The sequence below is a fragment of the Lithobates pipiens genome, unplaced genomic scaffold (genome assembly GCF_037356315.1).
Source record: "Lithobates pipiens isolate NorthernLeopardFrog02 unplaced genomic scaffold, aLitPip1_a1.2 Scaffold_8, whole genome shotgun sequence".
Taxonomy (NCBI): Eukaryota; Metazoa; Chordata; class Amphibia; order Anura; family Ranidae; genus Lithobates; species Lithobates pipiens.
Window position 1 is genome coordinate 641,963,650 of NW_027507903.1, and position 18,926 is coordinate 641,982,575.

Here is an 18,926-nt window from a genome sequence, read left to right on the forward strand (position 1 = left end):
ACGAGGAGTGGACAGCTAAGGCCGCGTACACACGGGCGGATTGTCTGCCCAACTAAGTTCGTCAGACAATCCGACAGACAGCCCGTCCAACTTTCGAATGAACTGACTTGACCACACACGATGAACAGACAGTCCGCCGAAAGCTTGCGCGATGACGTGTACGGCACATACGACGGGACTAGAAATTCGACATCCAATACACTGCAATGCAACCTTCGGCCGTGTAAATCCTTTCTGAGCATGCGCCATACTTAGTCCGTCGAACTAGCCAACTCACGAGCGGATTGTCCGCTGAACCGTGTTTCAGCGGACAAAATTACGGAAATTCCGAAAGACTAAGTCCGTCAGACTGTCCGCTGAAAAATTCCGCTGAAGCCCACACACGAGCGGATTGTCCGCTGAAACACGGTTCAGCGGACTAAGTTGGGCAGACAATCCGCCCGTGTGTACGCGGCCTAAGTTAAGCAGGCTGGTCCGGGCAGAGATACATCTGGATGAGAGCTAGAGAGCCATCCGGTGGCATGTAGCCCAAGTGTGCCCCTGGATAATGGACGACAGCCCAATGGAAGGCTTTGGCTATGGTGGCTTGGGGCTGTTGTACAGGAGTCTGTCACAAGACCCTGACTTTGGGAGTGATTTGGAGTAGTGTTTGGAGGAAATTATGGATTACAGAGACTAGATGCTGAACATTTTGGAAGTTTTCTGGGCACAAGAAGATTTGGATTTTCTAGCCGTTCAGGGATGGGAGCTGGATATTGCCTACAGAGGGCTGCTAGACTCTGCTCAGCAGCAGGGCTGGGCTCTCTTTGCCTGAGAATATCGGGAAGTACCAGCCGACAGCTTCTAAATCCTGGCTGAAGTGTCGGCAATGGGGCAGAGATCTGCTTGATCCCCTGGACTTAGGATCCATGACCAACCCAACACCAATACTTGGCCTTTCTGAAACCCCATTAGTTGCCTCATGTTGCTTTGTAAAGTCACAGTGCTAACTGACACGCCACTTTTATAGCTGACACATACTGCCAACTGACAGTCCAACTAATACAACTCACCTCGGCAGCTTGGTTTGTCATTGTAATATAATTTCTTTAAACTTAAACTTCATTTTACATCTAGTTTCCATTTTTTGTCAATAAGATTTGAATATTAATAAAAAATGTTGTAGAATATAGATCTGAGAAGTTTATGATTAGGTACCTTTGGAGATTAATAAGGAATTAATTCCCTGGTAGAGGAAATTTGACCATCATTTATACGAGATTTTATCTTACATAGATATATATATATAGATATAGATATATATATATATATATATATATATATATATATATATATATATATATATAAATATTTAGGCATCTGAGGATACAAGGTTTGGATATTTAACCCCATTTATATTTACTTTGGTAGAACTCCATGGACATGTCCTTTTTTTTTAATCTCATAAGCCCCATACACACTATCAGGTTTGACCTCATATTATATGGTTTTAGTAAATCTGAAGGAAAAAATCTGCAGAAAATCTGATAGTGTGTATGAGGCTTAACCCTCCTCTCCTGAGATACTCTGCACTGCTGGAGGACTCTGCTCCTTCCTCTATATAACTCTCCTCTCCTGAAATACTCTGCACTGCTGGAGGACTCTGCTCCTTCCTCTATAACTCTCCTCTCCTGAAATACTCTGCATTGCTGGAGGACTCTTCTCCTTCCTCTATAACTCTTCTCTCCCGAAATACTCTGCTCTGCAGGAGGACTCTGCTCCTTCCTTTATCTAACTCTCCTGTCCTGAAATACTCTGCTCTGTTAAAAAAAAACTGAGTTGCTCCCTGTGTTTGGATCACATACACAATACACATATGAAGGAAGGTCGGACACATTGGAGAAGGAAGTTCTTCTATTTTAATGAAAAATGTTGCTTTCAGTTACAAGAATGCGGTCCGGACACATTGTTAGGTTGTACAGATATGACTTGTGTCTGAAGGACAACATCAAGGTACAGTTCTACTGATCACTGTCAGTGATAAACCGTAAAGAGAACATCTTTTAACCCATACTCATTGAAATCTTATGATGACTGGTCCTTTAAAGCGTAGCTCGGCCTTTTTAATAAACATGATAATTTAATTGAGGGGATAAAATCACCAACTTTTATATAGTATTTGTTCCTTCATTTTCTTTTACATTTGTGGAAGCTTTTAAGTAATATATGATGTTCAGTGATATTTAGTAACAAAAACAACACGTTTTGGAGGTTTGAACACTCCTTCAGGGTGGATGTTGTAGATATTCAGTTTCTAAAACTGTTCCAGCAGCAAAAGGTTTTGCCTATTTCAAATACTGTATCACTCACACAAACTTCATATAAACCCAAATTATAAATTCAAGCCCTGATGAAGAGGGAGTGTTCACACCTCGACACATATTGGAAGTTTTATTAATTTATTTTATGAATGTTTATTTCTTTGGACTGCTTTGTGGTTTAGAGCTCTTCATGTGATCTTTCTCTTTCAGCAAAAAGAACTTAACAAGGATTCTAATCCTTTCACAACCCATCCAAAACTAAAAACAAACAAACAGATGTTGGCTATGCATGCACTTTAACGTGACCCTGTCAAGGGGTTAGAAAAATCCAAAGGTATTATCCTGTAAAGAAAACAGCTTTAAACTTACCTGTCCATTGACCAGTTTGAAGGAACTTCACTATGTAGTAGAACACCCGGTGTTGAGCTTCTCAACTCCTTGGGCTGGTCCAATAGCAATTTCCCCATTGAGTGAGTGACTTGTATAGCGCTACCTATGCGAACTGAATCGCCTCAGGGCGCTTTCTTGCCACCAGAGTGCATCTGCGGCTTTTTTTTTTGGGTGGTCCTTTAGCCCGTAAGGTCCTGACACGCTTACGAACACATACAACATTGACATACACATATTAAGGCCAATTTTTTTTAGACAAGGTCTAATTAACCTACCAGCATGTCTTTGGAGTGTGGGAGGAAACTGGAGTACCCGGAGGAAACCCACACAGGCACAGGGAGAACATGCAAACTCCAGGCAGATGGTGTCGTGGTCGGGATTTGAACCAGCTGCCCCTATTGCTGCTAGGTGAAAGTGCTAACCACTACACCACTGTGCTGCCCTACTGACTGCTATGGTTTCTCCTGCTGACCCCTAGACACTGCAGGACATAATAGTGATATATGAGTCTTTGGGAGGAACCACAGTAGCCAGCAGGGGACATGTTAGTCTACACACCCAGAGGTGTGGGATAGGATCCATCCTGGGAGCTGTGCTATAGAGCAAATGTCTGCACACTGGCAAACAGACAGGTGAGTATGGAGAATTTTTTGATACTTGAGTACTGTTTTTGGACTTTTTCTACACCCCTGACAGGGTCACTTTAACATTCAGCTTGTTGCTGTGTGGTAACTGTAGACACATTGGTGTAAAGACAACTGTAGTAAGCAACAGACATGCACACCCCTTCTATAACATTTGCCATTGAGAACAATTAGACGCTTCTAGAGCTTCATGGAGTAAAACTGATCACAAATACTATTTAAAAGATTGTTGATTTTGTGGCCCGGCCTTACAATATGAACATATTCCGGAAGGCAGATTTGCATTTTTAAGTAGTACTTTCTCAGAAGTCCTAGAAAAAGACATGCAATGTATGGGGTTAGGTCAGCACCAGGCAATAAAGCTGTAACAATAATTTTATATGGAGCTCTGTCCATGATAATGAGTATGTTGTCCTGGAAGGAGATGATGGCAAGGCGGCCAAGTGAAGAACACCCAGCGGTCATGATTACTCAAAGGGGCCTATTTATTTTGAAGCTACAATAGATGCAGGATTGCTAATAATACTGGACAAAAGACTGTAAAACTGTTGTCTGGTCTGGCAACTCTTGAAATCTACAATATGTAGATGGTAGGACCAATAATTGGCCTACATGCTTTGGAAGCCATGGATCCCGTCTTATTTCATGGTAACGGTTCAGGCTGGCCATGGCAGAAGGTGTTTAGGCACAGCATAGGGTTCTTTAGGAAAGGCTGAGCATAATTTTTAGCCGCAGCATACCTAAGTATTACTGCTCACCATCAAGCCTGCTGTGAAATAATGGGATCCTGTACAGCCTTCCTGACAGGGCCCCCCCTCCCCCACCCACCAAGGTTCAGCAGAACAGTGGCACTGACCTTATCCACCTATGCCCTGAAAAGAAAGAAAAAAGCTCCTCCTGGCTCCCTCCATTGACGTGATGGGCCCAGGAAAATGTAATTTAAGCCCTGATAAGCAAGTAGTGGTGGGGGTGTTGTCTAGTAAAAATCAATTTATTCATTTAGGCAGAAATGAACAATAAAGCCACTGGGCCCCCCTGTTTAGCTTATGAAGCCTATGTCCAGTACAACAGGACCATTTGTACTGCCTTATCAGTGGCCTTCCTCACCATGTATAACCCTTTATGGTAACCAGATAGGTGAACCTAATAATCGCCAATTTTGCAAATGGACTCAAAAAATGTATAGACTTTTCTTTTTTTTCTTTTTGTAGAGAGTTTACAGCCGTGGCCAAAAGTTTTGAGAATGACACAAATATAAATTTTCACAAAATCTGCTGTCTTAGTTTTTATGATGGCAATTTGCATATACTCCAGAATGTAATGTATGTAATAAAGTCCCTCTTTTCCGTGAAAATGAACTTAATCCCCAACAAAAAACATTTCCACTGCATTTCAGCCCTGCCACAAAAGGACCAGCTGACATTAGTCAGTGATTCTCTAGTTAACACAAGTGTAAGTGTTGACGAGAACAAGGCTAGAAATCACTCTAATGCTGATTATGTTAGAATAACAGACTGGAAGCTTTAAAAGGAGGGTAGTGCTTGAAATCATTGTTCTTCCTCTGTTAACCATATTTAACTGCAAGGAAACAGGTGCAGTCATTATTGCTTTGCACAAAATTGATATTCACAGGCAAGGATATTGCTGCTGCTAAGCTTGTGCCTAAATCAACCATTTATCAGATCATTAAGAACTTCAAGGAGAGAGGTTCAATTGATGTGAAGAAGGCTTCAGATCACCCAAGAAAGTCTGGCAATGACCAAGACTGTCTCCTACAGTTGATTCAGCTGCGGGATCAGGGCACCACCAATGCAAAGCTTGCTCAAGAATAGCAGCAGGCAGGTGAGTGCATCTGCACGCACAGTGAGGAGAAGACTTTTGGAGGATGGCCTGGTGTCAAGAAGGGCAGAAAAGAAGCCACTTCTCTCCCCGGAAAAATATCAGGGGCAGACTGATATTCTGCTAATGTTACAGGGATTGGATGCTGAGGACTGGGGTAAAGTAATTTTCTCTGATGAATCCCCTTTCCAATTTCTTTGGGGGAAAAACTTTGTCTGGAGAAGAAAAGGTGAGCGCTACCATCAGTCCTGTGTCATGCCAACAGTAAGTATCCTGAGACCATTCATGTGTGGGGTTGCTTCTCAGCCAAGGGAGTGGGCTCACTCACAATTTTGCCTAAGAACACAGCCATGAATAAAGAATGTTACAAGAACATCCACAGAGAGCAACTTCTCCCAACCATCCAAGAACAGTTTGGTGAGGAGCAATGCCTTTTCCAGCATGATGGAGCACCTTGCCTAAGTGGCTTTGGAAACAAAACATGGAAATTTTGGGTCCATGGGCGGGCTTCAACTGGCTTCAAGAGGCGGGTGACCAAAAAAACCCCCCACAAATTCTGACAAACTCCAAGCATTGATTATGCAAGAATGGGCTGCCATCAGTCAGGATGTTGCCAAGAAGTAGATTGACGGCATTCCAGGTGGAATTTCTGAGGTCTATAAAAAGAAGGGTCAACACTGCAAATATTGACTCTTTGTGTAAACTTCATGTAATTGCCAATAAAAGCCTTTGACGCATATGAAATGCTTGTAATTATACTTCAATATACCATAGTAACATCTGACAAAAAAAATCTTGAAACACTGAAGCAGAAGACTTTGTGAAAATTAATATTTGCATCATTCTTAAAACTTTTGGCCACCAGGGGGAACACCAGAATTTTTCACTTTGTTCTGTAACTTTCCTTTTAAATGATTATAAACTAGTTACTAGATAAAAGTGTTGTGCCTGATAGAAAATAATGTGAAAAACTGAAAAAACTATTTGGTGGATCTTTATAAAATAGGCCCCTTTAACAGCCCTTCCCAGAATGCAGAGCAAAAGCCACTCAAGCAAGAGTTGGGCACTGGTTGGCACCATGCAATGAAGTCGTAACAGTAATTTATAGCGAGCCCTGTCGCTGATAAACATGACCTCATCCTGGCACTTGTGTATGGCAAAGCAGAAGCAGCAATATAATGAGCAGCAAGCAGATACAAAAAATATAAAAAAATAAAACCTTTATAGTGATCACTGTCACTGATAAATTATGAAGAGGGGAGAAGCCCTGTGACTGGTTGGTAGGTGGGATTTAGAAAGGGTCCAGCAATGAGCCCTGGCAGCCTATAGGTGCATGTTGGCTTGACAAGCTTCCCTGATCTAGAAATTCTCATGGACCTCCCAAACCTCCCCACTCAAGGCGTTGGCTGCTCCCACCAGGGTCCAGGTGAAGAGGGCGATCTGCTTGCGCAGCTCGCTGCTGTCAATTTGGTCCCGGTTGAGCTGTTCAATCAAGGCTTCCAGGGTGTGTTCACCTCGGCCGATGAGGATATGGCGGTATGGGTAATTGATGGCGGACACATACTGGGACAGGAAGTAGAACTCCACCTTCAAGAGAAAAACACCAGAGTGAGTAGATACTATGAGCCTATACATTCCAAGTGCCCGTGGGACTTTAAATGAGCTACGCCACAATTTATATAATTAAACACTTCCCGCCCAAGCTACGTCCAGGGATGTCCTTGACTTTGTGGGGGTATATCTGAATGATGCCTTAACTCTCTTTATACGTGAATTCCACACGACGTAGGCCTATCAGCAGTACAGCATTTTTTTAAACATGGACTTCCAACTTAACATCAGACAAGCCTCATTTATTTTGGAGGCTACCTTGTTTTGCCTTACTCATAACTATTTTCAATTTGAGGCCCAGTTCTACCTACAGACCCATGGTACAGCTATGGGTGCTAATTTTGCACCCTCTTATGCCAATCTTACCATGGGTCTGTGGGAGAACCAGTATATATGGAATAATAATCCTTTTGCTCAATATGTGGTGTTTTTTGGCCGATACATTGATGATATTGTCATCATCTGGGATGGTACTTCATCCCGGGTGCACGATTTAGTCTCACATTGTAACACTAATAATATGGGCCTCTCTTTCTCTGTGGTTTGGAACAAGGATAGCTTAGCTTTCCTTGACCTTGAACTTAACCATGATGGCAATAACATCTTTGCCTGAAACTATACCAAACCAACTGCTGGCAACTCGTATTTGCATTATGACAGCTGCCACCACCCTTTGTTGGTAAAGAACATCCCAAAAGGGCAGTTCTGTAGGCTAAGACCAAACTGCACCAGAGACTGCGATTATATATCACAGAGTGTTCTTCTTAAAGAAAAGTTTATTGAGAAAGGTTACCCCTCACATTTGGTAGAACATGCATACAACACTTTTCTCCCGGGGAGGAAGCCTAAGGTTGTGAAACCCCCAGAGAAACCAGTTGTACGCTTTATCACAGGGTTCCATAGACAATACAAAAGAATGGAACATATTGTATGACAAACCCAAATTCACTTATAGGAGGGCCCCCACCCTCAAGAATAAGATTGCCCCTAGAAAACTAAAATGCAAGCGGGATATGAACCCTCTGTGTAGTATTCCACTCACGGGGATGTACAGGTGCAATAAGCCCCTGTGCAAAACCTGCCAATTTGTCAACCATGGCCAAAAAAAACTTTACTCACAAAGGACTAACTTATTATTTCAATCAATTTCATAATTGCTCCATCAATTATGTTTACTGTTTGATGTGCCCATGTAAAATGTTATATGTGGGCCGCACCATTTGCCACCTTAGGCAACGCTTTGGCAAGCATCGTCGGCTCACAGAAGTGGGCTCCGATAAACATAGCGTACCACAACACTTTTTAGAGTTCCATGATCAGTCTACGCTGGGCCTTCAAGTATGGGTGATTGAATCCATACCTAGTGATATCTCTGAAGCAGAACGTTTCTCGAAATTGTGCGAACGCGAAACGTTCTGGATTTTTACTTTGGATACTCTTACCCCTAATGGCCTCAATGAGGAGATTGAGATATATACCATCCTTTGATTTGATTTAGTGTGTATAATACGCCTGTATTTCCATTTGGGGATGATAGCTTTCTTTTTAGATAATAATGATATATATTTTTTATTGGTATTTTATAGGTCGAATTTTTAATAATATTTTTTTTCCCCGAGAATAATTATTTATTATTATTCTTTATATATATATATATATATATATATATATATATATATATATATATATATATATATATATATATAAAATTTATTATCATTTTTATTTCTATTTTTTTATATATATATATTTTTTATTATTATTATTATTTATTATTATACTTCCCTTGGTATTTATAATTTAATATTATGATCGGCTCATCGTAATTTATCGGCATATAAATATAATCTGCTGTGTAAAAAACTTTGTACTGTCATGCGCAGGTTGCGATTTTAGGTAACCTGTTTTGCTGATAGGTTTAATAGGCAAATCCTTCTTTGTATTGTCAGCTTTGCTTTCACTTTTTGTGGTCTAAATTGCACACCATAGCTTTGCCCATTGAATCCAGGTATTTAAGAACTGTCAGTCTGTTTTCCCTGTATCTTTTACACTTGAGAAAGGAGTGTGCTGATTCTGTACGAGTCCTGCGCATGCTCAGAAACGTGTTGTGTTCCCCTTGCATCTCTGACGTCACACGCCGTCTCCTCGAGCCGCTCTGAAGTCCACCAGACGCGAGACCCAGCCGGGGCTCTCCCCCAGAGTCCCGCAGTCATATTCACGGGCTCTATTGGCACTCCTGGATACGTCGATGACTACAGTATTTACTCCTGTGTGTGCCCAACTTTCTGCATGTCAGATGTAAGTGACAGATATATGTTTTATTATGGATTAAAGCACCTTTTACTGAGTGGCGCTTTTTTATTTGTTTTGTTTTTTTTCTTTATATGACTTGAGCTGGCTTCACTCCAGAGAAAAGCAGCCTTCTGTGGATGTGCATACATTATCCCTTGTCCGTCCAGCAAGACCCAGTATTTTGGACTGATTGTATACCTGTGAGCACCTTGTATGTGACTTTAAAACCATTTTTTTCTGGACAGTTGTCTTATGAAGACGTTTTACTGAGATTTATTATATCTTATTCAATATATTCAGTTTAAATAAGCATGCGATTCGCATCGATTGACTGAGCGCCATTGTTCCTTTTTTCCTTTTATCATTCAGATATCATCTTTTAGTGTCAGCGATTCTGCGCACAATAAGAACGATCATAGCAGCTTGAACGTTCTTACGGGCAGCGAGAGGGGACCCCCCCCCTCCCGCCGCCCTCCGGTGCTTCTATCGACTCGCCGCTTCCATCGATGAGTCAGAGACAGGATCCGCCAGCCCCCGGATGGTGATCATAGAGATTTCCAGAGGACCAGATGGTCGCCGGAGTCTCTATGATCATTTCAAAGGCCGGGTGCGATGTTATGACATCACACCCGAGCCTCTGCATTCAAACAAATGGCGACGCCTCGGCTGGGAAGCCTGAGATCATTTTTATTTATTTTTCATTTCAGGCTTCCCATCCTAGAGGTGAGATGGGGGGGTCTTATTGACCCCCCCCCCCCCCCATATATCACTGTAAAGAGGATTGATCTGCCATATTCCTATTACAAGGGATGTTTGCAAAAAAAAATATGAATTTTACATGTAGGAAAGAGAAATGTCAGATTTGGCCTGGATGGGAAGTGGTTAAATGTTTTTTAAAAATTATTTAATAAGACAATTATACATTGTATATAGGAACATGCCTCTATAAAATTAACTAGCTCATCAACCTATATAAATGAACACCAGAGGGCGCCAGTCTGAGTGTAGTAATAATATATTACTACACTCAAAATAGTGCCCTCTGGTGTTCATTTATATATTTACAGAGATTCATTCAGTCTCTGAGGAGCTGCAATGAGTGTATTAACCCCTTATGGACATTATTGGGCTATTTTCCCTTGCTTTAATCGGACCATTTAGTTGGCTGGTATTTACTTGTGTACCATTTGCATTATTCTTATTAGCTGATCAACTATTTTATTTACTTATTTTAGGTACTTATACATCAATTTACTCAGCCCTTTATATACAGTATATATTATTATTATTACTATACAGGATTTATATAGCACCAACAGTTTATGCAGCACAAATGTTGGAACAGGAAGGGACCATCCCCAAACTGTTCCCACAATGTTGGGAGTATGAAATTGTCCAAAATCTCTTGGTATGCTGACACCTTAAGAGTTCCCTTCACTGGAACTAAGGGGCCAAGCCCAACCCCTGAAAAACAACCCCCACGCCATAATCCCCCCTCCACCAAATGATTTGGACCAGTGCACAAAGCAAGGTCCATAAAGACATGGATGAGCACATTTGGGGTGGAGGAACTTGACTGGCCTCAACCCAACAGAACACCTTTGGGATGAATTAGAGTAGAGACTGCGAGTCAGTCCAACATCAGTGCCTGACCTCACAAATGCACTTCTGGAAGAATGGTCAAGCATTCCCATAGACACACTGCTAAACCTTGTGGACGGCCTTCCCAGAAGAGTTGAAGCTGTTATAGCTGCAAAGGGTGGGCCAACTCAATATTGAATCCTACAGACTAAGACTGGGATGCCATTACAGTTCATGTAAAGGCAGGCGTCCCAATACTTTTGGTAATATAGTGTATGTTACACTATATATATTGTTTTTAAAACACTTTTTTATGCTATGAGGAAGGTTGTGTAGCTGAAACATGTTAGACCTTACAGTATTAAGTCTTTATATCCACTTACCACCAATCAACGTATCGGTACGTCACTTCCAAGTGGTTGCACCGGGATGTTTGTTTTAGAGCTGGCGGTCGGCTCACTTGTAAGAGCAATCAGAGCGGCAAATAGCCGCTTGATTGCCGTTATAAGCAGCAGGAACAGATGTCCCACCTTCCCACCTCCTTCTGCGGCTCACTCGGGTTCTCCCGTTCCACCGGGAGACCTGAGCAATCAGCCGCCACTTTGGACAACCAACCAAAGCTTGGGATCGGCTTTGATCTGGTCTAACCCGGGAAGGAATGAACTGACGTTACTTCTGGTTTACCCAGATATCAGCTCCATTTAAAAAAAAAAAAGAAGCATTAAAAAAAATGGTGTTCATCTTGGTGTTTTGAATGCTTTTAAGGGCAGAGGAGGCATTTGGGTTCTTTTTGACCCCCTGATCCCTCCATAAAGGGTACCTGCCACTGCCTATTGCTGTCACCAGGATGTTTACATTCCTTGTGACAGTAATAAAAGTGATCAGAAAAAAAAAAGTAAAACCGTTTAACCACTACAATACAGGGCACTTTCACCCCCTTCCTTCCCAGCCCAATTTTCAGCTTTCATCGCTCTAGCGCTTTCAGTGACAATTGCGCGGTCATGCTACACTGTACCCAAATGAAATTGTTATCATTTTGTTCGCACAAATAGAGCTTTATTTTGGTGGTATTTATTCACGACTCCGTTTTTTTTTTTTTTGCGATATAAGCGCAAAAATAGCGGAAATTTGGAAAAAAAACAATATTTTCTTTTTTCTATTTGAAAAGAAATCCAATAAAATCAAATTTTGTCATAAATTTAAGCCAAAATGTATTCTGCTACATGTTTTTGGTAAAAAAAATTCCGCTAAGTGTATAATAATTGGTTTGTGTGATCACGGACATATGTACGCAAATGATCATGTACATATGTGTGCAGATAATCATTGGGACATGTGATTTTAGTGGGACATATGTGGGGGACATGTTTTTATTATTAGGGACATGTGTTTTTATTATTTGGGGACATGTACAGTGGTGTGAAAAAGTGTTTGCCCCCTTCCTCATTTCCTGTTCCTTTGCATGTTTGTCACACTTAAGTGTTTCGGAACATCAAACCAATTTAAACAATAGTCAAGGACAACACAAGTAAACACAAAATGCAATTTGTAAATGAAGGTGTTTATTATTAAAGGTGAAAAAAAATCCAAACCATCATGGCCCTGTGTGAAAAAGTGATTGCCCCCCTTGTTAAAACATACTATAACTGTGGTTGTCCACACCTGAGTTCAATTTCTCTAGCCACACCCAGGCCTGATTATTGCCACACCTGTTCACAATCAAGGCATCACTTAAATAGGAGCTGCTTGACACAGTAAGGTCCACCAGAAGATCCTTAAAAGCTACACATCATGCCGAGACCCAAAGAAATTCAGGAACAATTGAGAAAGAAAGTAATTGAGATCTATCAGTCTGGAAAGGGTTATAAAGCCATTTCCAAAGCTTTGGGAATCCAGCGAACCACAGTGCGAGCCATTATCCACAAATTGCGAAGACATGGAACAGTGGTGAACCTTCCCAGGAGTGGCTGGCCGCCCAAAATTACCCCAAGAGCGCAGCGACGACTCATCCAAGAGGTCACAAAAGACCCCACAACAACGTCCAAGGAACTGCAGGCCTCACTTGCCTCAGTTAAGGTCAGCGTTCATGCCTCCACCATCAGGAAAAGACTGGGCAAAAATGGCCTGCATGGCAGAGTTCCAAGGAGAAAACCACTGCTGAGCAAAAAGAACATCAAAGCTTGTCTCAATTTCTCCACAACACATCTTGATGATCCCCAAGACTTTTGGGACAACATTCTGTGGACCGATGAGACAAAAGTGGAACTCTTTGGAAGGTGTGTGTCCAAGTATATCTGGCGTAGAAGGAACACTGCATTTCATAAAAAGAACATTATACCAACAGTAAAATATGGCGGTGGTAGTGTGATGGTCTGGGGCTGTTTTGCTGCTTCAGGACCTGGAAGACTTGCCGTGATAAAAGGAACTATGAATTCTGCTGTCTACCAAGAGATCCTGAAGGAGAATGTCCGACCATCTGTTCGTGTACTCAAGCTGAAACGAACTTGGGTTCTGCAGCAGGACAATGATCCTAAACACACCAGCAAGTCCACCACCGAATGGCTGAAGAAAAACAAAATGAAGACTTTGGAGTGGTCTAGCCAAAGTCCTGACCTGAATCCTATTGAGATGTTGTGGTATGACCTTAAAAAGGCCGTTCATGCTCGAAAACCCTCTAATGTAACTGAATTAGGACAATTCTGCAAAGATGAGTGGGCCAAAATTCCTCCAGGACGCTGTAAAGGCCTCATTGCACGTTATCGCAAACGCTTGGTTGCAGTTGTTGCTGCTAAGGGTGGCCCAACCAGTTATTAGGTTTAGGGGGCAATCACTTTTTCACACAGGGCCATGATGGTTTGGATTTTTTTTCACCTTTAATAATAAACACCTTCATTTACAAATTGCATTTTGTGTTTACTTGTGTTGTCCTTGACTATTGTTTAAATTGGTTTGATGTTCCGAAACACTTAAGTGTGACAAACATGCAAAGGAACAGGAAATGAGGAAGGGGGCAAACACTTTTTCACACCACTGTATGTTTTGGGGACATGTGTGTTTTGGGGACATATGTGGGGACTGTGTTTGTACTGTGTGGTGTGTTGTGTGTTTACACTACACTGATGATCAGTGAGTAAAAAGCTGTAAAAAGCAGCCCATACTCACTGATCATCAGCCGGCTGCAGCGTTCTGCTCTCCTCTCCTCAGCGGTGACTTCCGTGTGAGGAGAGGAGAGCCGATTGCCTAGCAACCGGCTGTTTGTTTACATCACATGACGGCCGTGATTGGACACGGCTGTCATGTGATCAGGAGGGCCAATCACAGAGCCCTCCTGCCGATCTGAGATGTGCCGTGTCCGGGTGACACGAGCACATCGGGATCGCGCCGCTGCGCGAGCGCGCGCGCGCGATCCCGCTACTCCTGAAGGACGTTCCTGAACAGCCTGTCAGGAGTAGACGGCTCCCACCCGGCCGTATATATGCATTGGCCGGGTGGGAAGTGGTTAAAAAAAAAAACGAATAAATTGATACTTAAAAAAAAAAAAACTAAAGTGCCCCCATCCCCCGGTGCCCGCACGCAGCGTAAACATCGATCATCCCACATATGTGAGGTTTCACCGCAAACGTCAGATCATTGGCAGTAATTCTAGCAGCAGCAGTGGCGGCTTGTGCTCAAAATTTTGGGAGCGCAGAAAAACATTTTATTTTTTCAAAATTTTTTGGTCTTTTTTTAATCACTTCAGCCCCGGAGGATTTTACCCCCATCAAATCATTCTCTGCAGCTATTACCTTTTGTACCACCACCCCCTCCCTTTAGAATGTAAGCTCTACGAGCAGGGCCCTCCTGTACCTTTTGTATTGAACTGTAATTGTGTTGTCCCCCCTATACATTGTAAAGCACTGCGTAAACTGTTGACGCTATATAAATCGTGAATAATAATAATAATAATTTTACCCCCTTCCTGACCAGAATCGCTTTTTTTGCAGTTCGGCACTGCGTCACTTTAACTGACAATTGCGGGGCAGTGCGACATTGCACCCAAACAAAATTGACATCCTTTTTTCCCCACAAACAGAGCTTTCTTTTGGTGGTATTTGATCGCCTATGCTTTTTTTTATTTTTTGCACTATAACCAAAAAATGAGCGACAATATATAAAAAAAAACGAATTTCTTTCTCAGTTTAGGCCGATACGTATTTTTCTACATATTTTTGGTTAAAAAAATCCTAATAAGCGTATATTGATTGGTTTGCGCAAAAGTTATCGTGTCTACAAAATAGGGGATAGATTTATGGCATTTTTTATTATTATTTTTTTTTTTATTAGTAATGGCAGCGATGTGCGATTTTTTTTTTCATGACTGCGACATTATGGAGGACACGTCGGACACTTTTGACACTATTTTGGGACCATTGTCGTTTATACAGCGATCAGTGCTATAAAAATGCACTGATTACTTTGTAAATGACACTGGCATGGAAGGAGTTAAACACTAGGGGGCGATCAAGGGGATAAGTCTGTCCTAGGGAGTGATTCTAACTGGGGGGGTGGGGTGGGCTTCCACTGACATGACAGCGATCACTGCTCCCGATGACAGGGAGCAGTGATCTCTGTCATGTCACTAGGCAGAACGGGGAAATGCCTCGTTTACAAAGGCATCTCCCCATTCTGCGGCTCCGTGACATGATCACGGGGGGCAAGGTCACAGAGTACGTGGCGTGCGTGCCCACAATGCCGCGATTTAAACGTGACGAACCTGTATGCCCTTTAGCCCAGCCGTGCCATTGTGCCGACGTATATCACCGTGCGCTGGTCGGCTAGTGGATAATTTGTAGCGCAAAAACATAAAAAAAACTCCGGTGGTGGTCAAATACCACCAAAAGAAAGCGTTATTTGTGTGAAAAAAAATTATCAAAATGTCATAAGTATACAGTGTTGCATGAACGTGCAATTGTCATTCAAAGTGTGACAGCGCTGAAAGCTGAAAATTGGCCTGGGCAGGAAGGGAGTGAAAGTGCCCGTAGGCAAGTGGTTCATTTTTTTTTTTTAAGTGCAATTTTTTCCCAAAAATTGCATTTGAAAAATCGCTGCACAAATACCACGTGACATAAAATATTGTGCGTGCCCACTATTCCGCAATTTAAATGTGACGTACCTGTACGCCCGTTAGCCCAGCCGTGCCATTGCACCGACGTATATCGTCGTGCGCTGGTCGGCTAGCGGATAATTTGTAGCGCAATTTAAAAAAAAAAACTCCAGTGGTGGTCAAATACCACCAAATGAAAGCTTTATTTGTGTGAAAAAAAAAATGATCAAAACGTCATACGGGTACAGTGTTGCGTGAACGTGCAATTGTCATTCAAAGTGTGTCAGCTCTGAAAGCTGAAAATTGGCCTGGGCAGGAAGGGAGTGAAAGTGCCCGTAGGCAAGTGGTTCATTTTTTTTTTTATTTTTTTTTTTTAAGTGTAATTTTTATTTCCCAAAAATTGCATTTGAAAAATCTATGCGCAAATACCGCGTGGCATAAAATATTGTGTGTGCCCACAATTCCGCAATTTAAATGTGACGTACCTGTACGCCCGTTAGCCCAGCCGTGCCATTGCACCGACGTATAACGTCGTGCGCTGGTCGGCTAGCAGATCATTTGTAGCAAAAAAATAAATACCGCGTGACATAAAATATTGCAAAGTCCGCCAATTTATTCTCTAAAAAAAATATAGAATGTTTGGGGGTTCTAAGACATTTTCTATAAAAAAAAAATAAAAAAATACTGATTGTTACACAAAAAGTGCCAGAAAAGACCTGGAGCTGAAGTGGTATATAGTGCAGTGATAGTGAACCTTGGCACCCCAGATGTTTTGGAACTACATTTCCCATGATGCACTGGCACTCTGCAGTGTAGTTGAGCATCATGGGAAATGTAGTTCCAAAACATCTGGGGTGCCAAGGTTCTCCATCACTGATATAGTGTATGTAGCCAATAAAGGTTTTATTTTGAAAGAACACTCCGTCCCTGCCAGCTTTACTTGACAAAGATGGCAGTCCCATACTGAGAGACGATGTTACTCACCCTCATGATCCGCACGTTGAAGAACTGGATCATCTTCTCGTTGTGGAGGTCTGAGTTTGCAATTGCCGTCTTCAGTCTGTCCGTTGCTCGCGCATAATCCCCGCGTGCGGAGTACAACCAGGAAAGGGTCAGGCCCTGAGGCTGAAATACACACAAAGCTTTATGGTAACCCTTTTTCCAACGTCAATAATGTGTGGTCATGGTCACATGACCGTCCTGTAGGAGCACAACCTGACCGAAACATTTTGGGTGCCATTCTTCTCTATAACTCCCATTTACTCGAAGCAAACATTCACCAGACACTTTATTAGGTACACCTGTTCAATTGCTTGGTAACACAAATTGCTAATGAGCCAATCACATGGCAGTAATGCAATGGATTTAGACATCTAGATGCGGTGAATATGACTTGCTGAAGTTCAAACTCAGAATGGGGAAGAAAGGGGGTTTAGGCGACTTTGAACGTGGCGTGGTTGTAGGTGCCAGACGGGCTGGTGTGAGTATTTCATAAACTGCTGATCTACTGGAATTTTCACGCACAACCATCTCTCGGGTTTACAGAGAATGGTCCGAAAAAGAGAAAATATCCAGCGAGCGGCAGTTGTGTGGAGGAAAATGCCTTGTTGATGTCAGAGGAGAATGGGCAGACTGGTTCCAGATGATACAAAGGCAACAGTAACTCAAATAACCACTCGTTACACCCAAGGTATGCAGAATATCATCTCTGAACACACAACACTAGAACCTTGAAGCAAATGGGCTACGGCAGCAGAAGACCACACCGGTTGCCATGCCTGTCAACTAAGAATAGGAAACTGGGGCTACAATTGGCACAGGATCACCAAAATTGGACAATAGAAGATTGGAAAAACGTTGCCTGGTCTGGATTTGAGCTGCAACATTCAGATGGTGGGGTCAGAATTTGGAGTCTTGACAACAACTTGAAAGCATGGATCCATCCTGCCTTGTATTACCGGTTCAGGCTGGTGGTGTAATGGTGTGGGTGATATTTTCTTGGCACACTTTGGACCCCTTAGTACCAATTGAGTGTAGTCGAAACGTCTCGGCCTACCTGAGTATTGTTGCTGACCATGTCCATCCCTTTAGGACTACATCTTCCAGCAGGATAATGGACCATGTCACAAAGCTCAAATCATCTCACCACTGGATTCTTGAACATGACAATGAGGTCCCTGTACTCCAATGGCCTCCACACTCACCAGATCTCAATCCAATAGAGCACCTGTGGCATGTGGTGGAACGGTAGATTGGCATCATGGATGTGCAGCAGACAAATCTGCAGCAACTGCGTGATGCTATCATGTCACTATGGACCATAATCTCTGAGAAATGTTTCCAACACCTTGTTGTATCTATGCCACCAAGAATTAAGGCAAAAAGGGGGTCCAACCCGAGGACCAGAAAGGTGTACCTAATAAAGTGGCCAGTGAGTGTAGATCTGATGTCAGAAGCCTCACCTCTAGCTTGTTGGTGTACTTTCTCAGGCTGATCAGATGTTCTAAGAGCAACGTGTTATAGGCCGTGTATTCCAGGGGAAGGATCCGGTCATGGGACAGCTTCATCAGAGACAGACCGGCGACCTGTGCCAGCGTCAGAGCCACCGCTGGTAACCGACCAGACATAACACTGTTCAGATTGTCATATGTGTCCATCTTGGTGTCCAGATACTTGTACGGGTTTGATCGCTGAAAGAAAAGCCCAACATGAGTATTGTGAAGCAAAACTTTGTCTACAAACTATATATATACATACAAGTCATTTTAGACAGGATAAAAACTATATACCTTGTGGGAGAGGACGGAGGAGGTTGCTGCAGTATTCAGGAAATACAGCAGAGTGGGTGGAGGACATCATCTAGCCCTTTCCACTCCACCCTGACTGTCCCTGGACCTCCCTTTTCATTAATTGGGTTTCAGTTCTTTCAATCATGGAGGCTCAGCATCACATGAGGATGGTGGTCTGCCTAGGAACACCCATTCCTCCAGACTGACAAACACCCTTCGACATTTTGATATTTGCATAACTCCTCCCAAGAGCCAACGCACAGTTTGCATCATGGCTGAGGATCGGTGTACACTGGTGCGACAAGTGATCCAACTTCGAGAGCACCAGTCGCATCGACTTGTCAAAATCGGTGGCTCCCTATGAGGGCTTTCTCAACTGGTCCTTAACTGGTGCTAC

General features: G+C 42.6%; 1 protein-coding gene across 1 annotated transcript in view; it reads right to left on the reverse strand.

The window, feature by feature from the left end:
- Positions 1-1,875: 1,875 nt before the first annotated feature.
- TFR2 (transferrin receptor 2) overlaps positions 1,876-18,926 on the reverse strand; it is a 73,986-nt gene continuing 56,935 nt past the window's right edge. The window contains exons 17-19 of the mRNA XM_077470925.1: positions 18,203-18,430; positions 16,725-16,865; positions 1,876-6,760 (exon numbers count right to left, since the gene is read on the reverse strand). Coding sequence (XP_077327051.1) covers positions 6,533-6,760; positions 16,725-16,865; positions 18,203-18,430 — 597 coding nt within the window. The 3' untranslated portion in view covers positions 1,876-6,532. The remainder of the gene's footprint in view (positions 6,761-16,724; positions 16,866-18,202; positions 18,431-18,926) is intronic.